The sequence below is a fragment of the Pantherophis guttatus genome, chromosome 5, assembly GCF_059756535.1.
Source record: "Pantherophis guttatus breed Tessera chromosome 5, ASM5975653v1, whole genome shotgun sequence".
Classification (NCBI taxonomy): Eukaryota; Metazoa; Chordata; class Lepidosauria; order Squamata; family Colubridae; genus Pantherophis; species Pantherophis guttatus.
In genome coordinates this window covers 94,996,280-95,022,732 of record NC_142067.1, presented here as the reverse complement: position 1 = coordinate 95,022,732, position 26,453 = coordinate 94,996,280, and the positions used below count along the sequence as shown (strand labels likewise).

Sequence of the window (26,453 nt, the reverse complement as noted above, 5' to 3'; positions counted from 1 at the left end):
CCCCGCCCCTACCCTGTGACCTCGGTTGAGCTAAAACTAAAACTATTGAGCTAAAAGATTTGGTATACATCAGAAAATTATCAATAACTTAACAGACGGTAACACAATTAACATAAAATAATAGTTAATTTCAGTGTTAACCACCAAACTTGTAAAATACAAGTTCTACAATGATTCTATAATTTTGTACCAAAATACCATGCATATGAAGTGTTTTTTCTGTTAGTATGAAAATGAGGAAGAAAGCAGAGAGACTAAGAAGATTCACACTGAGCAAGAATGTTCCTCCAATTTACTTCCTTCAGCCCAAGTTATTTCTTCACCAAATCATTACAAAATCATTAAAAAAAGGTATGTATTATCTAATATTTGATGTAAAATCGTTACTTAATATCAAAAGAATAAAAAGCTGTCAGAATAATTTCGTGGTCAACTGCTGCTAACTTAGTTATAATAATTCAGTTTGATGATTGTACTTATTTTTCATCACTTGCTATCCATGGTTTTGTTCCAACTAAACAGTGTCAACAATGAGATAACGGGTATCGAGGCCTAAGAAAACATTTTTATGTATTTTATCTATTTGCTCATCTGCCAGTTAGTATATGTGTAAAGTACCCCAAAATATGCCTGGAATCATTGATTACGTGAGACATTGTGCTAGAAATACCACAATCTGGTCAACATTTTCAAACTGAATAACTGTGCATAATGATATTGATGTAATTGAGTAATAATTGTGTTAAATTGGTTAATTAAAATTGCCACTTTGACATGAATTTTGGGATGGAACAGAATATAGTCAGAACTTGATGCGGGGAAATAAATTTAATAAATAAAAATATTAAAAATGTTATAATCTTATGAAATGTCTTATATTTCCAAGATAATCTCATTTCTCATTATCTTTGATTTGTTAAAATGAAACTATAATGTATGACAGTTCACCATGACCAATTTGCCATGACCAACTCGCTACAGTCAATTCATTATGGCCAACTCGCAAAGGCCAACTGGCTGCAGGACAATTTGTTGCAGGACAACTTGTTGCAGGACAAATGTTGCACTAATATCAAAGGAGCCTTGGTAGTACAGTGGTCTAAAGCACCCTGTTATTAAGACCAGCTGCCTGCAATTACTGCAAGTTCGAATCTCGCCAGGCTCAAGGTTGACTCAGCCTTCCATCCTTTCTAAGATAGGTAAATTGAGGACCCAGTTGTGGGGGCAATAAGCTGACTTTGTATAAATATACAAAAGGATGAAGGCTATTACTTAGCATATTGTAAGCTGCCCTGAGTCTCCGGAGAAGGGCGGCATATAAATCAAATTTAAAAAAAAGAAAAGAAAAGAAATGGTGGAATAAAATCATTAAAGAAAGGGTGCAAAAGGAGGAACAGAATGAAATGTGAATGCAAAAATTAAAACAGTTTTTTAATTTATTTTAAATAATTAAATAGAATTTTTAAATTGTCCTGCAGTGAGTTGACCCATGGCGATTTGGCTGCTGTGAGTTGGCTGTGGTGAGTTGGCTATAGCGAGTTGACCACAGTGAGTTGGCTATGACGAGTTGTTCCATTCCCAATGTACTGGTATCTTTTAACTAGAATAGCGGCTTTTTGCTCTTAATGAAGTAAATTTTCACCAATGAAGGTGGCAAAAAGAAACCACCCTTTTGAAGTATTTTTAAGGACTTCCTATATTTCAAAATGACACTTTCTGAAGTAGGTTGATAGTTACCTTTTGATTTCCTCAGGAGCTATGGTCCTGCTAACATTCCATCCTATCAGTTTATTTGTTTATTTAAATGACTTATATGGGCCACCCATCTTATATGCCATAATTCTGGGCAGCTCAGAAAACAACAATAGAAACATAAAAACCATAAAACTGTAACAAAAACTCCCCAAATGTAAACACTCCGCCATACATCCACATTTGATTCCACTGTACCCCAACCTCACCCTACTCCAATACTTGATCCAGCTCTTTAAGACCTTCTCAAAGGCTAGAAGCAAGGACGCCTGCCAAATCACAAAGGGAACATCGTTCCATGAGGGAGCAACTGCTATAGAGAATCTTTTTGGGTGCTATTAAATGATAACATTTAAGGAAAGGGCCAAAAATACACCTACCTTATCTGACTGGGTAGAATAGTGGATTCTTTCAGTTCACTAAGTATTAAGTTAATTCCTAATTTTAATTAGATTGGAGTTCTATGCAACAGTTCATTCTAAAACCTTAGAAGAATCAGAATAAACTAAATTCGGTGCATGAAGAATGTCTTATCTTTATGAATTAAAAGTATTAATAGATGATACGTAAGAGGAGCTGGTGTCTGCTAGAGGGTCCAGATTGGAGTGATGAACTGATTTGATTTAAATGCATTTTACTGTTAATTTAGGCTAAGATTTTAATGATGGTGTTGGTTTACCAGAATCCATTGCAGAGTGTCTGATTTCACTCTCTTTCCTTATATATCTTTCCCCATGGACTACAGTCCAAACAGAGACCAACAAAGGCCCACTCCTATTGATAATGACACCACATGACAGTGTCTAGGAGCCTCTGTGTGTATTACATCTTAAACAGTGTGTATAAATTAAGGGAGGTCACAAAATAACATCGGCATGAGATAAAGTAATTATGTTTAGTATTACATGTGAAATCATAGCCATCAGGGAATAGCTAGCTCAGCTGTGTTTCTGCATAGCCTCAGTCCTAATTGCACTAGCTAACTCAATTGATGGACTAGCAAGAGATCCCAGTTAAAAAATGTAATTTGAGTGCTTAGAAATAAAATGGAATAGTGGCAGAAATATTTTCTTGTGAAAGATAATGTATGTTTAGTGGATATTATAATGATGAAGTTTGCTCTCTGAAAAAATTGTCTAAAACAATTTGAAAAAATCATTAAAAAGCCATATCCAACATTTAAAATAAATAAAATAAAATAAAATAAAATAAAATAAAATTCAAGGTGTTGGTTATCACCTTTAAAGCGCTCCATGGCATAGGGCCTAGCTATCTTCGAGACCGCCTGCTGCCACCGACGACCTCCCATCGACCCGTGCGCTCCCACAGAGACGGCCTCCTTGGGGTGCCATCAGCCAAACAGTGCAGGCTGGTGACCCCCAGGGGGAGGGCCTTCTCTGTGGGGGCACCTACCCTCTGGAATCAATTGCCTCCAGAGATAAGGAGAATCCAAGACCTCGGTGCCTTCCGCCGTGCCCTTAAAACCTTCCTTTTCCAGCAAGCCGGGCTGGCCTAATTTTTTTAAGTGTTTTTAAGTGTTTTGTTTATTGTTTTTAATCAATGGGGCCAAATTTATATATGTATATTTTAACTATATTTTAATATTTGTATTTGATGTTTTTACTTGGCTGTTCACCGCCCTGAGTCCTCAGGGAGAAGGGCGGTATACAAATTCAAAATAAAATAAAAAAATAAAAAATAAAAATAAAAGCAAACTATTTAGCCACTATCTTAGACTAGCATTTGCTTTTTACATAAACCATAATGTTTCTTGGTGTTTGTCATTACTTTACACATACCCATCTTGCTATTCCCTTTCAGTCTAAACAGCATTAAGCAAAGCACAGAAAATAAGTTTAAGAAGTAGCAAAGAAATAAATGACACAAATCTAAAGAAAAGACAACTAAATTTAGTTTACACCAATCTTCTTCCCTAGACTTCTCTATACTTTTGTATCCTTATAAGTCCCACGCTTCTTTCCATTTTATCCATATACTATTTTATACATTGAATTTTGCTCTTTAAATGTAATAATAATATTGTCTTTAAGATACCATCTGTGCAAGAGCCAGAGCATCAGTTCCTCTGGACTATGTATGAAAGGAGTCTATAATGCTTGATGTCTGCAGAAATAGGCCCTCTAAGGGGGAGAAAAAAAGATACAAGCAGATAATTTGTAACAGGATTGTATTGAGAAGATTATTTGGGCTCAAGGGCTGCAGATTGCCCAGAGATACTTGTAATACTTAGATCTGGACTAGAAAGTCTACATTTAGCAAAGAGATACACCAAGATCTCTGGTTCTATGTCGTGGACATCCAGTTTTTTGCAAATCGGACCTGTATTAGAAGATTGGTTTATTTTCTCTGTTGTCTTCGTTAACTAGGTTATTATACATTTCTATCTCCTTAGGTTCTGTATTAATAACAATAGCTCTTAGACTTATATACTGCTTCATGGGGCTTTTCAGCCCTCTCTAAGTGGTTTACAGTGTCAGCATATTGTCCCCAACAATCTGTGTCCTCATTTTACCGACCTCAGAAGGATAGAAACCTGAGTTAACTTTGAGCTAGTAAGAATCAAACTGCTGACAGTCAGCGGAATTAGCCTGCAATACTGCATTCTAACCACTGTGCCACCACAACTCCTCAAGTTGTTAAGTTATTTAAGTGCTACGTTTACCAAATGCAGAGAAATTCCAGCTCCCTGTAAACACATATTCTCTGTTTAGTCCATGTGATTTTATAAAAAGTCACTTGTAACTATAAAACAGTGCTCCACAGCTTACATTTATTTTTAAAAGTCACATCTTATTTTCCAACCAACCTTTAAAGCATTTTTACATAAGTATTTTTAGTATACGTTAACCATAAATTTGAAGCTTGCTCTAAAAGAAAAGAGAGAAATGTGGTCAAATTTGTCCAACAATTCTTGATAGTCATGTTAAAACCTGTTTCCAGAAAAGAAGAATAATTAACCAAGTTCAGCATAAAGTTACGGGAAAGCTGATAATGATCATAGTATTAAAATATGTGTTCCTCATTCTGAATGTTTTGACTGTCCATTATTGTAATTTCCATTTGTAGTTTGGCAACACCAATAAATAAAAATGAGAAAATGCTTCAGTCACCTAGTTCTCCCTTCTCTGATGCATCAAAGTATAAATTCTGTAATGATGATTTAACTTCTAGCAAAACAAATGGTAGCAACCCTTCGTCTTCCACATCCTCAAGTAGAAAGCACAAGAATGAGATTAGATCATACCTACATCCTGGCGATTTCAGTGTAAGTTCTGATCACAACGTATTTAAAGTACTTAAATATCCATTTTGTTTATTTATAACCCTCTCCATTTAGATCAGGGGTGGTCCACAGGTCATTCCTGATTTAGATGGTTTGGAAAAAGTCTTTCTTAGGGTCCCACCCTCTTTAGAATTTGAGTATTGGGTGAGAAACCCTTTGATTCTACTGACATCCCAATTTTGTATGCTGGCATTATTGTATACTATTTGGGAAATGGAGAAGAGTGCATTGAAAATTAATTTTGTGAAAATTTGCCGGAGACAAGTTAAATATTAAATATGAAAATAATTAAATATGATTAAATATGATTAAATATGGAAAAATACACAGTATATTGAACCTGTCCTATTTTGAATAATGGTAGGGCTGACCTTGTCACTTGGTCACAAGGGTTGTTCATGGATACATGTCCATTAACCCTTCCTAAACTGGTACCCTCAAACTGCTAGAACTCAGCTCCCTTCATCTACAGTGAAACTTAGAAAATAGAAGAATGGTAGTCCAACCAATGTGGAAAACATACAAACGGGTATGTTTACATTGAAATCTCATTTTGTAAAGCTGTATATATTTCACTATGATTAATCTTATTCTTCTCTGAGTTCAATAAATCTTAAACTTCTTTATAGTCTTGCATAGAATTGTATCCTAAAATTCATAAGATTATGCTCAGGTTGTCATCTTATGCATGTATTATTTAGAAGAGAGTTTTATGGAATTCAGATATCCTTTTTTGATAGATGTATGTAGCATAGGATTCCACTGAAAGAATTCTCTGAGCGAGAAACAGATATATACAGGAGAGATCTCTGCAAATAGATTTGGTTATTTATTTTCTCAACATACAGTTGGAAGATTTATAAATAAAAAAAATATCTATACTGAAATGGTTGTTGTTTTTGTTCTGAACTGTAATTGTTTGCATCCATAAAAAATACTGCACAGGGCAGTAGTCCCTAAATGTAATAATACTTCTAAACTTGTTTAGAATTATTGTTGATGGCTGAATTCATGATTAGTTCCTGATTCTTAATTTTACTGTTTACTCAGAAAGCCATGTATATCAGTTCAGAAAACACTCTGTTCTGCAACAGGACACAGTGCCAAAAAGAACCATGGTCATCTATACTGACTGTGCCCAAAACCTGTAGGAAATCAAAACTCATAGTTAATGATGGGTGAGTAAGTTGTTTCTTCTGTCCTTCCTCCCTCCCTCCGCCTCTCCTCTCCTCTCCTCTCCTCTCCTCTCCTCTCCTCTCCTCTCCTCTCCTTTCTTCTTTCTCTGCTTCCAGCCTAAAATAAAATGCTCAAGACAGTGCATTATAAAAGTGGATATATGTGGACTTCAAATGTACTTACAGAATTTTCTTCCATGCTTCTTAGAAATGCCTGACTAGGTAGCTTGGTGGCTAAGACACTGAGCTTGTCAATCAGAAAGTGGTGGTTCGAATCCCTAGTACAGGTCTCCTGCATGAGCAGGGGCTTGGACTAGATGACCTCCAAGTTCTCCATAAGAGGGAAACGTCTGTCACTCTGGGGTTCGACGTTCCATGCTTCGTGTGACCGAGTCCTATAAATTTACATAGCTCCGCCCTCCTGGCCCAGTGTTTCGACTCGGTCTATGCTGACCGGTCGTGTCTCCCTGGTAGTCCTTCATTCGTCTCCTGCTTCAACGCTTGTTATTGTGTGTTCTGGAATTTTTCTTTCTATTATTTTGTTTTTATTTTATTTTATTTTGTCAGTGCTGCCTTTCGCCGCCTCGCGCTCCCCTCAGCCTTCGGGTTGAGCGCGGCGGCGCTTTTGGCGCCAGCCCTCGCCTCACGCCTCACCATCCGGTAAGCCTCTCTGAGCTTTAAAATTGGCGGTTTTTCTACAGCAAGGGGAGCTTATTAGATCGCTACTCGACCTTCTGGTCTGCGATCGGGATTTCCTTTTACATTTCGGCATTTTCGCGCTCCCCTAATTGCCGCGGTAACAGCCCTTTGGCTGGCGGCATGATTTTAAAGGTAATTGGCGGCCCGGAGTGCTCTTTTAGCGGCGATCGCAGTAATAGCCTGGAGCTAGCGATCTTTCTTGCCGCTTTTGATCGCTTATCCACTGATTTGGGCTTACTTATTGTTTCTTACAGCGGCGGCAAGAGCTGTTTGTGACGGCGGCCATTTTGATCTGCTGGTGTCTACGGCCTTTTTAACCGATTTCCAAAATGGCGGCTAGAAGTCAATCTGCTTCCCAACATTCAGGCAGAGGGTCTAAGAGACCTGCTCTCGATGACCCCCTAGAGGGGCCTTCCCCTAAGCAGCCCAAGTCTCATCATCGGGGCAGGTCTGCCAAATCGGCTACTTCTAGGGATGAACAACGCCGCCACAAGGCCATTGAAAAGGCCTTTACCAAGGCCCAGTCTCATGGCACTCAGACCAAGGCTCCAGTTGTTTCCTCAAGGGCTAGTTCTCCAGCACCATCATTGGCATCTAGTGCCGTCCGAGAGCTTTCGCCAGATGGATCTATTACGGCAGCCCTGCCTCATTTACCTGGCTCGGAACCTCTGTTTCAAACTAGGCCTACTGCGGAGGCTCCTGAGGAAACTGTCCTTAACAATCCAACCCCGTTGGCCCCTCAGGTGGTACCTGCTCCACCTATTCCAGAGGCCTTTGAGCTTATGCTGGCCAGGTTCATTAAACAAGGACTGGCTCAATGCCTTCAGCAAGGCAATCCCGATCCTGAACCCTGTCTTTTGCAGCGTCATCAACCGGATCCAACCGGGGATTCTGTGTCTGAACTAGACCGGGCTGATTCCATTGCTTCCCAGGATCAAGCTTCTCTATTAGAGTTAGATGAGGTTCCGGATTCCGCCTTATCCGATGACGAGGGGCCTGTTGCTGACCAGACCCCCTTCATTGGTCTTTTCAAGCCACAACTCTTTCGTTCGTTGTTACGTAAGGCAATTGTGACCACTCGTCTCGGAAATGTTCCTGCTGCTCCTACAGATCCCGTGGCCCCTGATCCGGCTTCCGCTGTCTTTGCGGAACCTTCAGTCGACCCAGAGACTATTCCGGCACCCAAGCTCTTCTTGGATGTACTTCTTCGCCAGTGGAATTTACCAGGTGCTGGGCCGAGCCCTAATTCCCTTGATAAACGGCTGTACAATTCTGCCCCCGCTCTGGCGGATTTGTTACAGCCCCCTCCGGTGGACGCCCCAATAGTGGCTCTGTGCAACTCATCCCATCCCGCTGGTCCTCCGGAAGATGCCCTACATCCGGAAGATCGCAGGGCAGAGAAGACTCTGATCAAGGGGCACCAGGCGGCTGCCTGGGCCATCAAGGCTTCAACATCTGCCTCATTTTTCAACAGAGCCGCGCTGTTATGGATTAAGCAGCTTCAGGAACGCATACAACCTTCCGACTCACGATCGCGCCAGGATTTGAGTAAAATCGCGGCAGCCCTAGAATATTCAGCGGACGCCACTCTAAATGCTTCTAGATTTGCGGCAAAAGCCCTTAGTTCCAACGTGACTTCGCGTCGCCTCCTATGGCTACGCAACTGGAATGCCGATATGCGGAGCAAGTGGCAACTAGCTTCCGCTTCCTATTCTGCAGGTTTTTTGTTCGGGCCTCCATTAGAGCCTCTTCTGGTGGAAACGAGAGACCGACGTAAGATTCTTCCTTCGGCTTCCAGATGCTCTGATTCTCGTTTCTCTGCTCTACCTCGGAACCAGCCCTTTCGTGCTTCCTACTCGGGTACTTACCAACAAAGATTCCAGCGTCCATTCCCTGCGAGAGGCTTCTCACAGGAAAATCAGGTCAGACAGGGAAACCGTTTTTTTCCTAGACGTTCCTCCCGGGGAGGCAGGGGTCGTTTCCAACGTAGATCCCGCTAATTCTGCCCCTATTGGGGGGCGTTTGTCACTTTTTCTCCATCAATGGGAGGTTTCTACCTCTGATGCCTGGGTCCTGTCTACTATTAGGTCTGGTCTTTACCTAGAATTCCTATCTCCTCCTCCTTCTGTTTTTCTTCCCTGCCCCGTGTCCCACAATGTCGCTAAGAGGGCCTTGGTGTCCTCCGCTATTTCACATCTTTTAGACATTAGAGCAATCCAGGAGGTTCCCCGGGATCAGAGGGGCCATGGTTTTTATTCCCGTTTGTTTCTTGTTAAGAAGTCCTCGGGGGGATGGCGTCCCATCTTAGATTTAAAGGCCTTGAACCGGTATGTCTCGTACCGCCGGTTCAAGATGCATTCCTTGTCTACCATCTTGGAATGTATTCGCCCAGGGGATTGGCTATCCTCTATAGATTTAACCGAGGCATACCTTCACATTCGTATTGCACCTTCCCACCGTCAGTATCTCCGTTTTAGTTTTTTGGGGCGTCATTACCAGTATAGGGCTCTCCCCTTTGGCCTCTCTTCTGCCCCGAGGGTCTTTACTAAGATTATGGCCGCCCTTATTGGGCATATTCGGACCCTTTCTATACGTCTGCAATTTTATTTAGATGACATTTTGGTTCTGTCCTCCTCTTCCCCCTCAGCCCAACAGGACTTGTCTTCTGTTCTGACCATTTTTCAGGCTCATGGCTTCTCGATTAACTGGGACAAGAGCCAGCTTATCCCTGGTCCCCGTATTATCCACTTGGGGGCTTCTATCGACACGGTTTCGTCTATAATATCTCTCTCCCCAGAGCGCCAGATCAGTCTTTCTTCTCTAGCGTCTCAGTGTTTGAGGGAGGGCTCTTGTTCCGCGCTAAAGCTTTCCCGATTATTGGGCAAAATGGTTTCCACCTTTGGAATAGTTCCCTGGTCTCAATTACACAGCAGACAGCTCCAGTGGTTTCTGCTCCCCCTCCAACGGGCCGGTCGCAGTTCCTCCCTCGTCCTCCTCCGATTGTCCCCGCAAGTTTCCGCGTCCCTTCGGTGGTGGACTTCAGATGCCATCGCTCGAGGCAGCTGTTTTCGAGAACCTCACCGCCTGTCGCTGGTGACGGACGCCAGCCTTCTGGGTTGGGGGGCCCATCTTCTTCATCATCAGGCCCAAGGCCTTTGGACAGCTCGAGAACGTCAGAACAGCATAAATCTCTTGGAACTGCGAGCCGTCCGTCTGGCTCTCCTTCATTTTCAACATCTCGTGGAGGGCCAAGATCTCCTGGTCCTCACGGACAATATATCCACAAAGGCTCACATCAACAGGCAGGGGGGCACTCATTCCCGATTGCTCCTGACGGAGTCTCTACGTCTGGGCTTCTGGGCCGAACAGCACCTTCGGTCCCTCAGAGCAGACTATATTTCAGGAGCCTTGAACACTCAGGCGGATGCCCTCAGTCGACACGTCCTGGATCCGGGGGAATGGAGCATTCCACAGGCCCTATTTCGGAAGATCATCGCCAAGTTTGGGACGCCTGTTGTCGATTTGTTCGCCTCCTCATCGAACCACCGGGTACCTCGGTTCCTTTCCCGCTATCCGGATCCTCAGGCGGAGGCCACGAACGCCCTCCGCAGCCACTGGCCTCCCGGGCTCCTCTATGCATTCCCCCCTCTTCCTCTTCTGGCAAAGGTGATTCGAAAGCTCCTAGAGGAGAGGGCAGAACTGATTCTCATTGCCCCGCATTGGCCTCGTCAACCGTGGTATGCGGATCTCCGCTCCCTTGTCGGTAGCAGCTCCTTGGCGCATCCCCCCAGCTTCTCTCTCTCTCTCCCAGGGGGCAATCCAGCATCCGGACCCGTCAAGCCTCCAATTGACCGTTTGGAGGCTGAGCGGCGCTTGCTGACCAACGCCAGCGTCCCTCCACGTGTCATCTCCATTATGCAGGCTGCCCGCCGCGGTTCCACAACGCGCATTTATGAGGCTACGTGGTCCGCTTTTTCTTCCTGGTGCCGGAGGAACGCGGTAGACCCGTTAACTGCCTCTGTCACTGCAGTTCTTTCCTTTCTGCTCGAAGGGTTTGATGCGGGTTTAGCTCCCTCTACCCTGCGCCGGCAGGTAGCGGCTCTGTCTACGGTTCTATCGTGTGGCTCTAAGGATTCTCTAGCCCGTCATCCGCTCATCAGGACTTTCATGCGTGGAGCTACTAATTTGAGGCCTCCAGTAGTTCACAGGTTCCCTACCTGGAATTTGAACTCCGTCCTCCGGGCTCTTATGGCTTCTCCCTTTGAGCCCCTCCGGGAGGTCTCTTTACGTTTTTTGTCGTTCAAAGTTTTATTCTTGGTGGCGATCACCTCGGCTCGTCGTATTTCCGAGTTGGGAGCCCTCTCCATTCGCCAGGACCTTTGTATTTTCCACAAGGACAGAGTGGTTCTCCGCCTTGACCCCGCCTTTCTTCCCAAAGTGAACTCCCTTTTTCATCGATCTCAAGAACTGGTCCTCCCTAACTTCTGTCCCCGTCCCTCTCACCATCTCGAACGTTCCTGGCACACTTTGGATGTACGACGAGCCCTCCGCATTTATATTTCGCAGACACGTTCCTTCCGGAAGACGGAAGCCCTGTTTGTTTCCTTTCAGTTGGACTCCATTGGCACCAGAGTCTCTGGGCCTACTCTGGGCCGCTGGCTTCGGGCCACCATCGCTACGGCCTACCAACGCCTCCATCTGCCTGTTCCTCCTCACATTACGGCTCATTCCACCCGGAGCGCAGCAACTTCCGCGGCCTGGGCTACCCGCGCTCCATTGGAAGAGGTCTGTCGTGCGGCCACTTGGACATCCCTTACGCCATTCATCAGACATTACCGGGTGGATTCCTTTGCCTCATCGGACGCTGCCTTTGGCCGTCGGGTCCTACAGGCGGTTCATCGCCCGTGACCCCAGCAGTTCCGGTTCTTCTTTCTCACGCCCTGGAGGACATTCAGCTCTGGTATGTCCCCAGAGTGACAGACGTTTCCCTCTTACGGAGAATGGACGTTGGTCTTACCTGATACATCCGTTCTCGTTGTAGGGAAACGTCTGTCACGCCCTCCCTGATGGGTTTATGGGGTGGGAGGTGTACTAATTCTTTCTCGTTCTAGGGAGACACATCAGTTTACGCGACGCCCTCGCCGAAACACTGGGCCAGGAGGGCGGAGCTATGTAAATTTATAGGACTCGGTCACACGAAGCATGGAACGTCGAACCCCAGAGTGACAGACGTTTCCCTACAACGAGAACGGACGTATCAGGTAAGACCAACGTCCAGTCCCTTCCAACTCTGTTACTGTTAATGCTTTGTGTGTGAGAGTCTGTACCTACATGCCTGCGTCTGTATCTGTGTGTGTGTATGTGTGTGTGTGTACATTATTTACAGATTTAACATTGTTTTTAATGGCATCAGTTCTAGAATCACTACAATCATTGCAAGGAATTATTATAAAAACAGTATTGGAGATTTTTTTTAAATGTCACTTAAACATTTTTTGCAGTTGATACTAAATAGTTTTTAGATTATGTTAAGTAAGACTATTGGGAGTTAGACAAGAAATCTGGTAAATTAGATTTTTCAGATTAAAACAATAGTAGTGAAATGATACCCCTGTAATTCATTTGATAGACATAATGTTTTTATATTTTATAATAGAGTTTCTATCATTAAGCAATGTCATATTTTATGGTATCAGTGATTTTGCTGATAAAACTTCCAAAGATTAATCAGGTCAGACAATTTACAAACTGCATCTTTGTCTCTATAAGAAATCTTTGCTACAATTAAATTATTGAGATTAGGCTCTTAGCTCTCTTGGTTTCCTATGGGATATTTTGTTTCATTCTATTTTTTGCTCCCACACTGTTAGAAGTCTATAAAGATGGTCTATAGAGAATTTTGTTGCCTCTCCCCTTAGTAATTTTTTATAACTATAATTTTACAACGAGGTAAATATCTTGAACAATGTATCTTTTTAAAATATGAATGCTAAGATTTTGTGAACTGCTTTCGCTCAAGGACAACAAATTTAGCTACCTTTGTTCATTCAAGATGGTTTCAAAGCACATCATTCATCAGATACTAAATTATTAGCAGATCCTTGATACACAAATATATTAGATTCAGCAGAGGTTGTCTTGGACATCACGAAAATCTATGGCATTGTACAGATAATCTTTTTAAAATATATTTTGGGTAAACTTAATTATTTCTTTAAATTTAGTTGATTGGTATTCTAACCCACCAGCAGAGCTTATCTCCAACTGAATTATTTTTTTTATCCTTTAGGATGTTATGTGGAGCTTATTAAAGATGTCTACTTTCTCCTTTTACTTAAGTTGATGTTATAATCACTGCTCTGCTTTAGTAAGTAATGTAAGAATTTTCCACGTAGCAGAGTGGCTGGAGCAGAACAGACTTATATGTTGATTATATTTATGCCTTATTGATCATTTATGTTATATTTCATTCATAAAATTTGTTAACTACCTTTATTCTGAATAACTGTGGGTTGTAATGATTGCCAACATTCTTTATCAAAACAATGCAATTGCTTTGCTCACTGTCCTAATGTCCTGGACCAGTGCTCAAGAAAAAAAAAGAGGTTTCCAGAGCAGCTAGCAGAATTGGGGCCATCTGGGGCCATCGGTGGATTTACTATTCCATAAGGCAGGTGCAATGACAAAGAAGCATGCTTTCTGGCTCCTATTAGATAACATGAAGGAACTTGAGGCATAACTCTAAACAAGGAAGCCTTCAGATAACCCAACCCTATTCTATGAAGACATGCATTGTGTAGATGGCAATCAATATGTTGAATGCAGAATGCTTACTGGAAACCCGGGGCAATTCATCCAGTAAAGTTACAATAGTTACACCAAGATGCAACCATAACTACCATGCTGCTGCATTGTGCACCACTTCCATTTCTTGGTATGCGTAGCCCTGTATAGAGTATGTTGTAATAATCCAGGCAAACATTTTCAGATATTTAACTTCTTAAATTGCAGTGTAGCAATGCTCTCAATTAGGCTCTTCACTTTTAGAAACTTTAGAGAACATTTCTCATTTAAATTCTAAAAAATCGTTTATGAAAAAGAGACAATATTTTGCATCTTAATCAGTGGTGGGTTTCAAAATTTTTTACTACCGGTTCTGTGGGTGTGGCTTGGTGGGCGTGACATGACTTGGTGGGCGTGGCTTGGCGGGCTTGGCAGGGGAAGATTATTGTAAAATCTCCATTCCCACCCCACTCTAGGGGAAGGATACTGTAAAATCACCATTCCCTCCCAATCCAGGGGAAGGTTACTGCAAAATCCCCATTTCCTCCCAATCTGCTGGGACTTGGGAGGCAGAGATTAGATGGGAGCGGGGCCAGTCAGAATTTTTACTATCAGTTCTCCGAACTACTCAAAATTTCCGCTACCAGTTCTCCAGAACTGGTCAGAACCTGATGAAACCCACCTCTAATCTTAATTATATGTTGTCTATGGTGTTTCTGCATAGTTTGATACCTTATTTTTGCCTAATTTTTCTCATGTTATTTGGAATCCATGAAATATTGAGCACATATTTGTTTTGGAGATACTATTTAGTAAAATGTTTTGCTATACCATACAAGGAAAATATATCAAACTCAATTTTTTCTTATATTTCCTTTCATTCCAGACTGCACAATTTAGATTATTTTATGCAGGAAGCTAAAAGAAAAAAGCATAAAGCAGATGCAATGGTAAGAATGCTTGAATTTCTGATTCATTATTTCAATTTATCTATACAATAAAACTTTCTTAGGAAAACTTTACTAATACTAATTTTAACTCCTTCTAACATGAGCATTTCTCTTATTAGCACAGATTTAAATATAATCAGATATGTAAACAATTACCCAAGATCAATTATCAGATACATATGGAGTACATTAAAATTTGAGCTAGGTCAATTCTTTTTTAAAAAGTATTATATGGGTGTAACACTACATTGGTTTAGCAGACCCCGTTATCAAATACATAAAGGATCATTTGTAAATTAAAATGCTACAGGCCAGGCCTGGGCTAAGATTTTCAGAAAACAGTTTGATCCAACATTGATTTTTTTGAACAAAAGGAAGATAGAACACTATTTGTAGACTGTCAATTTGTTCTATAAACCAAAGTTCCCCAACCTTTCCAGCTTCACATCCTGGCAGGGGAGGGTGGAGAGGGGATGGTTCCACACAAACAGTGAGCAAGCACACATGCACAGGTCCATTTGCAAGAATGATGGGCACATGTGCCCACTGCTCACGCAAATTGGGTATGCAGGCATGCACTTACCTGCTGCTCATGCCACTTCTGTGGCCCGGTTCTGAATGGCTCAAGGCCCACTAGTGGGCTATGGCCTGGGGGTTGGGGATCTTGCCCTAAGCAATTGTGTATTTGGCCTCCTCCCCTTGAAAGGTTGCAAAAATATTTTGCTTTTCGGAAAGCTTGCAAGAGGAAGGGGAAATTGCAATAATCATCCATCATTCATGAAAACCTCTGCTAAACTCCCTAGCCATTTGTGAATGCAACCACAGCATTAGATATCACCACTGGATATATCTGCAAGCTTCTCCTGGTATCAGTGGGCCTTGATTTAATAATGCTATATATGTCTTCTATACAATGTACGTGAGAGAATTTCTTCCAGCTCTAGGAAGGAAACAATGGCAAACCACTTTTGAAAAATACCATGCCAAGAAAACTGCAGGAATTTGTCCACACGGTTGCTAGGAGTCAAAACACTGACTCTCTCTCTCGCTCTCTCTCTCTCGCTCTCTCTCACACACACACATACAAAGAATAAAATGATTACTGATTAAATTAGAGGTGTTTAGGCTTCAAAGATTTACTCTGAACTCTGTGCCCAAACCATATATAATACAAGGTCATATTTTTATAGTCCTGTTTCTCTTTGCATTTATTTCTTGTGACCACTCCTATCTATATTTCCCTGTTTCATTTGTAAATACTACAGATGAGCTTGGCTGCACTGGTGTAGACTTCATATTTTAGCATATCAAGGCCTGAATTTGTTTTCCTTTTTTCATGATGTGTCTTACTGAGCTAAAGATAAAGATGCCCTCAAATGAAGCACATCTCCTGCAAACATCCATGCAGTTTTCTTGGCAGCATTACAGAACTGATGCTTTCATCCAGGGCATTTGACATTCCAGCCTATCCAAGAGCTCTGGAATTTCCAAATGATCTCACAGCCAAGTACTTATCACAGCTGACTGCTTAGCCACCAAAGTTAGTTAGGGGCTGCCACCTCCTGGATCTTGATATGTTACAGAACTCGTAATTCACCAGATATTCCTATCTTCTCTGCTGAGAAATTTACCAACTACAGATCCAGAATCTTAAATTATAATTGAAGGTTAGCATAAAATATTATCCTGTTCTGAAACTGAAATAGTAGTTTCTTGCTTCAAATTAAATTAGATTAAGTAGATAATTGAGGGCAAAAATCTTATACAAATCTTAAAATAATCCAAACTAAACCAAATATCCTTTTTTTTGCTAATATAAATATTTTACCTCTTGTATAGAAGACACTACGGTAGTAAGAACTCATTACTACTCTAGAATAGATATAAATACATTATTTTGTCATGTTTTTCCTGCTGGTTTTGTCTTGAAGGTGGAAAAATTTGGCAAGGCACTGAATTATGCTGAAGCTGCATTATCATTTATTGAGTGTGGAAATGCCATGGAGCAAGGACCCCTGGAATCAAAGTCCCCATACACAATGTATGCAGAAACTGTGGAGCTTATCAGGTGCGTCTCTGACAATATTCCAACATTGACTGGCACTCATGCTCATGCAGTATACAGGTTGTCCTCTACTTATGACCAGTTTCTTAACAACCATCCAAAGTTATGACAGACACCCTAAAGCTACTTAGAACCCATTTTTGAAGTTTAAATGGCTGCACCCCCCTCCCACAGTGGTATTTTAGGCATTGGGCAACCAGATCACCTTTCCAGTCATCTGCAACATTCTGTAATTTGTACAAATTTCAGCAAATGAATTCATTCATGGTGAATTCATTTATCCCCCAAAATACAACCAATTAAAGACTTCCTCTATTTCTTCTTAACAATTTTTCTGCAATGTGATGAGGAAATTCGTCTTCATTGAAAATAATGAGAAACCTTGTAGCTTACCTGTTTATTACTGTACAATGTTTATTCAACATTGATCTACTTTTACATTTTTCTGGGAAGGAAGACTAGTGATCTTAAAAAGACAGTGTAGACAGAATTAAGGGAGGTGAACTCACCTCCATCCTTCTGCTCCAGTATGGCCACAATACAGTAAAAGTAAAATAATTCAGAGATATTATTGGATACTGTCTGTATTGACAGAAGGAAAAATAACCTTCTGTACTGTATTCTTTGGGCAAAAATACTTTGGGAACATATTTTCATAATTATATATGAAATAAAGCAAAATTTTACTTTTATTTACTGGGCCTTATATGGCATATTATTACTCAGTATGCTGATCCAATCCAACAGGACTCTGAGCAGAATAATACTAATAATAATCATCTTGAGAAACATTGAAGGAAAATGTGATAACAACTTGACATGGGCATGGCTTAAGATGGGAACCATCAAGAAAGAAACAGCAAGTTTAATGCTTGCTGCTCAAGAACAAGCACTACAAACTAATGCCATGAAAGCGAAGATACAAAAATCCACTAACAATCCAAACTGCCAACTTTGCAATGACACAGTTGAAACAGTTTCACATTTAATATGTGAGTGCAGCAAAATCGCACAAACTGATTACAAAGCTAGACATGACCGAGTTGCTAAATTAATCCACTGGTCATTATGTAAAAAATACGACTACCTGTATCCAAAAAGTCATGGGAACATAAAGTGGAAAAAGTTGTCGAAAATGAGAAGGTGAAGATCTTGTGGGACTTTCAAATACAGACAGATCGTCATTTAGAACACAACACACCAGATATCACGGTTGTCGAAAACCGAAGCGTACAATTTATTGATATTGCTGTACCAGGAGATGCCAGAGTCGAAGAAAAAGAACTGGGAAAAATCACAAAATATTGCGACCTGACCATCGAAACTATGCGATTATGGATGAAACGTAACAGTGATACCAATTGTCATCAGGGCTCTTGGTACCATATCCAAGAATTTTACAAAACACATCAAGAAATTGCAGCTTCCTGCAATAACACCAACAGAAATGCAAAAAACTGTGCTACTCGGAACATCATATATTTTAAGAAGATACTTGGTTGATACCTAGGACGCTGGCAGCAACCCATATCAACCATTAGCACCAGCCAATGGTATTTCTGACACATTTTTAAATGATCAGTTGACTGAGTTTCATGTTTAATGAATAAAAGAGATAATAATAATAAGGAAACTGAAGGAATCAAGATGCCCTATGTTAGCAATATCAAGAGCCTGGATGAATGTGATCACTATAAATACCTGGAAGTCAAGAAAAAGGATAAAAATGAATACATCAAGTGAGTGAAAAAGATCTTAAAGTTCAGACTCAGTTGAAGAAATACTATCAAGGCAATTAATACCTGGGCAGTTCCAGTCATTAGATGCAACGCTGGAATAGTGGACTGGACTCAAACAGAACTAAAGGCCCTAGATAAGAAGACCAGAAAAATAAAGACAATGTATCATCCCTTCATCCATGCAGTGATGTTGACAGACTCTACTTGCCAAAGAAAATAGGTGGTTACTGAATGTTGTAAGTACATCAGACAGATGAAGAAGAAAAAAGGATATTGGAAGAATATCTGAAGGATAATGAAAAAGATGCAGTGAAGCTAGTATACCAGGAAGTCCTACTGAGTACTCGAGAGACCAAATTGGTCTACAATAAAGAGCAAATGAAGAACAGAAAAGCAGCACGGGAATACAAAGCAATTCATGGCCAGTGCATTAAAAAGCACCAGTGAAAGCAAATAACAAGACCTGGCAATGGTTGAGAGCAGAAAAGTTGAAGAAACAGACAGAATGGCTAATTCTGACTGCACAAGACCAAACTTTAAGAACAAATGCATACAAAGCCAAAATCGAGAAGACCACAACAGATAGCAAAGAAGCCTATGCAAAGAAACAGTGGACCCTCTGGTTAGCTACTGCAAGAAGATCCCACACACTGATTACAAACAATGGCAGGACAAAATAGCAACAACGATGCGTTGAAAGATCTGCAAGAAATACCGTTTGCCTGCGAGCAAAAGTACTGGTGGGACCATAAAATAGAGAAAGTAATAGAAAGTGAAGAAGTGCTCTAGAATTTTAGAATTCAAACAGACAGGCATCTATCCCATAACACTCCAGACTTAACATTTGTCAATAAGAAAGACAAAAAAGTCTGGCTAGTGGACATGGCAGTACCTGGAGACAGCAGAACAGAAGAAAAAGAACTGTAGAAGATAATAAAATACAAAGACCTGCAAATAGAAGTAGAGTGACTAGGGTAAAAGAAAACAAAGGTAGTGCCAATAATTGTAGGTTCCTTGAGTGCAATTCCAAAACAATTGGAGAACCTCTTGAACACTTTTGGCATTGACAAAATCAGCATCAGTCAATTGCAAAAGGCAGATTTGCTCGGAACAGCTCACATCCTATGACAATACCTTTACCAACAAGGGTCCACATCTTCCATCTATCTTCAGTCCTTGGGAAGGACTCGATAGGTGGACAAAAATGCCAAATCCAGCCTGAATATCTGGCTGACCATATTATTGAAGAAAAAAATCAAAGGTGCCAAGAACAAAGCATCCAGTTTTAAGGGTGGAGGTTTCTAATTTATACTGGATCCCTCTTAAGGTTGATTTGATTGTTATTTAATTACTGATTGTGAAGATGAAATGGTTTTAGGCCTCAGGTCTATATTCTGCTGATAGTTTTGAACTTGTTTAATAAATTTTGTTATGTTTTAAATTTTAAAGCGCTGTTCTTCACCTTGAGTCACTGCTGTGAAATAGCCTGTGGCCATGTAAATAGTTTAAATAAATAAATCAATAGAAATTGATAGAAAATCTAACAAAATATGAAAACAAAAACAAAAATCTGCAAAAATTGATCTTTACAAGTGTTGTCCATTTGTGTTTATGTGTTTAAAAATATAAAAGGAGAAGCCACAAAAATTTTCACCAGAAAAATATTTCACATTTGGACTACAGTCGCAGGTATACATATTTATAGTATGTTTGCAAAGCAAGAAGGGATATAAATGAGATGGAACACTGTAGTAAAAAAGGTTAAATAGGGAAGGGAAACTTGAACCTCATACAGTATGAGCTTTAAAAATCTTTGAAGTTAGTGAAAGAATAAATTTAGTGAAGAGTCATGCAAAATACTATAAATGATGGTAATTATAAAGCATTTTAATTAATCAGAGATAAGTCAGTTTGAGAATTGGAGCTGACTGAAAGAAATGATCAAATGTGATGACATTAGTGGGAAAAAAGCAGGAAGTTAAGAATTTCATAGTCAAGGAAAAGAAGAATAAACAGTGCCAGAGGTTATTCATTTAAGCTTCATGAGGGAAAAGACTTTACTATGCTTTGTTAAAACTGGCAGGCAGGCAGACCCAGCAGTATTTTTGAAGAGTTCCCTGTGAAAGAACAAGAGGGGGAGATGATAATGAAATTGATTAGCTGTGACAAGTAAAGGTTGCAATTCTACATACCCTTAGGTAAACTTAAATCCCACTGAGCTATAAAAATTTTCATTTTTTTTTGTTTGTTTGCTTTCCTGACTTGGTTCTCCATCTTTTGTAGATATGCTGTGAGACTAAAAACCCACTCAGGTCCCAGTATGACATCAGAAGAAAAACAACTAACAGCATTATGGTGAGTAAATTAAAATGTATTCCAAAAAATTCAATTATTCAATCCTCAAAATGGAATGTTATAATAATTAAGCAAGTAATACCAGATTTCTCACTGCCTTTTGTCTGGTATTGTTATATAAGATCACAACCATCACCTTTGCATTTACTCCAGAAACAGATTGCTATTTAATGCAGATAATTGTAATATTAACATCGATCTAGCATTTTTATAGCATATTTAAGACACCTATGGTTTTTAGCAATCCGTCTGGCTGGTATTAATATATTGGCTGTTATGTTTTAGACTAGCTGAGTGTTTTTATATACAGTCCCATATCTAACACAGAAGTTTTATCTCAGTGCAAAATTGAGGTTGCTTTTTATAATTAGGAGTAAAGTTGATTTGTCATCCTTAACAAGTCAGTAGTCTTCCTTTAAAAAAAAAATTACAGGCTACAATAGCCTCTTTTATTGGCACAGAAGGGTCTTTCAGTTTATTATATATGTGACATACAAATCAAAAGAAGGAGGTGCCGCATCATGTATTGACAGAGAACACAACTTTCAATAAGGAAAAAAAAAATCAAAAGTGTAAGGCCAGTGGACAAGATTGATCAACAGAAAAAGACCACCTTTAAATATAGTTAGTTCTCAACTTATGACCAAAATTGAGTCCAAAATTTCTGTTACTAAGCAAGACACTTGTTTTTTTTAAAATAAATTTTTATTAGAGTATAAATATTAAAAAAAACATAACATAACATACACATAACAAACATTTATAGCAAGACACTTGTTAAGTGAGTTTTGCCCCATTTTATGACTTTTCTTGCCTCAGTTGTTAAGTGAATCATTGCAGTTGTTAAGTTAGTGACATGGTTGTTAAGTGAATCTGGCTTCCCCATTGACTTTGCTTGTCAGTAGGTTGCAAAAGGTGATCCCATGACCCTGAGACAGGCAAGTATCATAAATATGAGTCAGTTACCAAGCATTTAAAATTTGATTACATGGCCATGGGGGTGCTGTAATGGTCGTAAGTGTGAAAAACGGTTATAAGTCACTGTTGCTGTTGTAATTTTGAATGATCTGTAAACAAACTGTTGTATGTCAGGGACAGCCTGTACCTCAAAGAAGAAACAAGCCATAAGACTTCAGGAGAGGGAAAAAAGGAATCAATAGAACAAAGATCCTAGGGATAGAAGGAATGCAGCTGGGCCCTACAAGAAGAATAAGAATGATGAATGGTTTGGTCTAGTGGTTAAGACACCAGGTAGAAGCCAGGAAACTGAGTCTTAGGCATGAAAGTTGGCTGGATGACTTTGGGCCAGTCACTTTCTCTTAGCCCAACTCATCTCACAGGATGGTTGTTGTGGGAGAAATAGGAGAAGGAACGAGTATTGTGTGTGTTCCTCACTTGAATTGTTTATAAAAATAATAAAGGTGGGATATAAAAATTAAAGTAAATAAATAAAAATAAGAGAAGATATTTGAAGGCTCACTCTACGGAATGAAATCTTTTCTATTCATTGAAGCAGACTAAAAAAACCCACCACATTCTGCAAATATGGCGGCTGACTACGCAAAAGATATCAGATATTTTATTTCGGGATCTAAATTACCTGGCTAAAGAATTATTCGATCAAGGGAGCTTTAATTTTAATTTAGTGGAGATGAAAATCTGTATGTAAAAGTCTAAGACAAAAATTTGTGCACTGCAGAAATGGAAATATTTTAATGAAATCACTCTGTGAAAAATCATAAAGAATATTGGCTCATAAAATTGTATTTTATTTATTTTACTACCACATTGCTGGGTAGCTTATAACAATAAAACACATCATAAAAGCATCATAAACTTAAAATAATAGAAAATATTTTAGCAAGACACATATAACCACACAAAAAAACACAACTAAAAAGGCCATGTTTGTCATCCCTCTCAGTGTGTCTTCCAAAGACCAAACAAAAGATTATCTTCACTTGAGTAAGATTAAGAAGGATTCCATTCTGACTCTAGAGGAAGAGAATTCTACAAAGCCAGGACACCAATGGAAAAGCCTGGCTCTGCACTTCTGTTCCCCAGACTAGGAGAGAGAATCCGAAGCTTACCTTCCCAGACTCATAGAATGGGAAAAGTCTATTTAGAGAAGGTAGTCCCTTAAAAATCAAAGATTCAGCCATAAAGATATATATATATATGTGATAACAAGCTCTTTGAATTGTCCTGGAAAACTACTGGTGGCTTGGGCAGCTCTTATAGAATCAAATAACTACAGTATGTTACATTGGGACCAACCCATTAACAGATGAGATGCTGAAGTATAGACCAACTGCAGCTTTTAGTAGTATTCAGAGGCAGTCCCAATAGACAACAATATAGTAACCCAACTGTAATGTGTAATTAAGATGATGAGGGCATGGATAATTGTCTCTGGAACATTCTCTTCCAGAAATAGCTGCATCTGATACACCACCCTAGCAGTCAAGGAGAATTCTCAGAATTGGAGCAGCTTCTTAAGGGATTCCAGATAGAATCTGTGCATCCATAGTGTGCAAGCGGAAAGTGTCTGTTGAAAGTCCTTCCTACTAAGATGTCCAGTAGAAGGACATGGAAGCAGGAATTATCTGTAGAAATCCCCCTCCTTTGAAACAATTTGCCTCCAGGAACAAAACAGTATCTTCCATTACAATTTTTCAGAAGTTTGTTAAAAACTGGTTGTTCTGGAACCAGAGGAATATGATAGAAGATTAATATCTGAGTAATTTGTGGCATCATCTCATGCATTAGTTTATCTATTATATTGTATTATTTTAACTATATTATTTTAACATAGTCTGTATTTTATCATCATCTCTATACCACTTAGAATCTATCATTAGTTAAGTAGTGTAGAAGTTCCATAAACAAGTAACTATAGCCACATGCGCTCAGAAAATCTAAGTGAATAAACATGGCAATACTATAGGAAGCTCCAGGATTAAAATAAACACAGGAAAAATGAAGCAGTATTTTTGTTCGTATCTACTACCAATTTGTACAAGATGTGGATAAAGCTTTGTTGCAGCTATTTCAGAGCAGCATTGAGTAATTCCTCCAACATCTCTTGGGAAAAAAATTGGATCAGTGTAGACATTCCAGGAAATTCCAAACTTATCTTACTGACACCTTTCTCTTTCAGAGTAGAAGGCAGTGCCAGAGACTTGGCTGTACAGTACTTGACTTGATAATAAGGAAATTTAGTTAAAGAAGTAGAGATAGAAGGAATATTGGGGGGAAAGTACCCCAAACGTACGAGGTTGAAAGGCTGGATTTTAAGGAATACTAAAGTTAAAGATAGTCAAAGAATAATCTTGAACTTCAAAAAAGTAATTTTAATAAATTTAGAGCAAAGGTAAGTTTTTAAAAAGTGCTAATTGCAAAAGATTCTTCTAGAAAAGTTCCATAAAAGGATGTTCAGGGTACTCGGAGAACAATTCCAAAAAGGAAAAAAAAATTGAGAACAGCAGAAGAAATTAGCAAAGGTACACAAAGTGTTTAAGGAAAATCAGAAAACAAATACACAAATGACTAAGTCACAACAGAAGAATATTACTGGGAGCTTGGACCATATTGCTGGTGTCAGGAGAATTAAAACCTAGGATGAGCTGAGATTGGCAAAAAGGGGTTGGAGATTCAATATGTTCAAAATATTCAATATGTTCAAAAAGGGGGGAGGGGGAGATAAAAAGAAACAGTGCATTTAATTGCTGACCAGAAATTGTCATAAGTAGAAGTAAATGGAGGATTGATGCTTGAGTTTGATAGATACATGAATTGAATGGATGCACAGATACATAGAATCAGTTTAAGTCTGCAGAATTAGATGAATTGCATTCTAGGTAGTCAGGGAAGTAGCTGATCAGCTGTGCAATCCTTTTTACATTACCTTTGATAAATCCTGGAGAATTGATGAACTGTTAGACAACTGGAGAAGGATAAATATGGCCTTTATTCTTAAAAAAGAGAAAGAAAAGGATCCAGGAAACAACAGCCCAGTCACTCCCCAAATCATTCCTAATTTGTGAGATGATTCTGGTGCAGATAATAAAAAAATAAATTGGAAAACACCTTAAGAACAGTGTGGTAATTACCAGAAACCAGCATGGATTTGTCAAGAGCAGATCTTCCCAGACTAATCTTATCTCATTTTTGATAGGGTAGCTTCCTTAGAGGATTGTGGAAATGGTATAGACATAATGTCTCTAGATTTCAGTAAAGCATTTGACAACATAACTCATGAAATGCTGGTTAGCAAGCTTTTCCAGCATGGCCTGGATGATCTGACAAGTAAATGGGCTCATAGCTGGATTGAAAATTAAAGAATGTTCACCAGCTTTTGGATTTCATATTGGCGCAAGATACTGAATAAAACCCACAAAGGTAGCAATATTTAAATTCCTGAAAGGATTTCACATAGAAAGCGATCAACATCTGTTTCCTCTCATTTCAGAGTGCAGGACATAGAATAATATGTTTACATTGCCAAAAATATCTATTCAGCAGAAAGTTTACCCTCCCCCCCCAAAAAATCCTTGGTTTTAAACCTAAGAGCAAATCATGGAACCAGTTATCCAAGTTTATGGTGGGCTTCCCTTCAATGGTTGTGTTCAAGTGGAACTAGAAATTTGTCAGTGATACATTTCAGTTTGGTACTGATTTTAAGAAGGCACCTTAAAAAGCTGCTATGAAAGCCAGGGCTATACAGGGCTTAATGTATTGGTCTAGTGAGGGAGACTCAGACTTAAATCCCATCCAAGACATGGAAATTCATTGCATAACTTTGGGTCAATCTCTCTTCCTCAGTGTAATCTATTCCATAGGTTTATTATAGAGAGAAAACATTCAGGGAGGAGATCTGCTATCATGAGTCCTTAAAAGAAAGAAAAGTTATATATCAAGCAAATAACAAGCTTGTATGCCTGATTCAGGCTTCTATTTCTTTCATTTCAAGTAGTCACCCTATCAGAAAACAAATAACATCTAAAATCAAATTAATTGCATCACACTCATATCAGAAGCACCAAAGCACTTCTGATGGTAGGTGTCATCACCATTGCCTTGGGGACCTCCAGTTGGGGGGCTCATTTCATGTCTCTGTCAGGAGCTGTCTGTAACATTGTCACCCGACTGATCGCCAGGGTTGATCCAAGTGCTCTGGCTGGCTAGACAGGTGTCCCCTCCCTCCCTCATTGCTCCATGTGCATTCCTCCTGAAACTGCGTGCTCAGCAGAAGAGGACAACCATCCCAGATAGGAGTGTATCGATCTTTGGTCAATGGTATATGATAGCTACACTCCGCTGCTAGAACCTCCAAACAAGAACAAATTAATAAGCTATATAAAATTGTAATTCTAAATACACTTACCTGGGAATAAATCCTACTGAAAATTGTGGAATTTTATTTTGATTTTTCACCTTATTTTTCTACTATAAAAAATTCAGAAAAAACAACAATAATTAAAAGTATGATTAAAATACAAAATCCATTTTAAAACAAGGTTTAAGCATGCATGTGTGAGTATTAAAAAAACATCTGAGTAAGTATGTATTACATTTCACAATGCATTGTCCTTCTAATAGTTGCGTGCATAGTCCTCAACTTATGACCAC

The 26,453-nt window shown here is 39.6% G+C and overlaps 1 protein-coding gene across 3 annotated transcripts in view; it reads left to right on the top strand.

Annotated features, from left to right (window-relative positions):
* Positions 1-26,453, top strand: part of AFF3 (ALF transcription elongation factor 3) — a 236,633-nt gene that overhangs the window by 193,966 nt on the left and 16,214 nt on the right. For all 3 annotated transcript variants that reach the window (XM_087871491.1, XM_087871492.1, XM_060686638.2), the window contains exons 12-17: positions 227-351; positions 4,840-5,038; positions 6,107-6,234; positions 14,600-14,663; positions 16,595-16,731; positions 20,751-20,822. In XM_087871491.1, the coding sequence (XP_087727617.1) occupies positions 227-351; positions 4,840-5,038; positions 6,107-6,234; positions 14,600-14,663; positions 16,595-16,731; positions 20,751-20,822 (725 nt within the window). The remainder of the gene's footprint in view (positions 1-226; positions 352-4,839; positions 5,039-6,106; positions 6,235-14,599; positions 14,664-16,594; positions 16,732-20,750; positions 20,823-26,453) is intronic.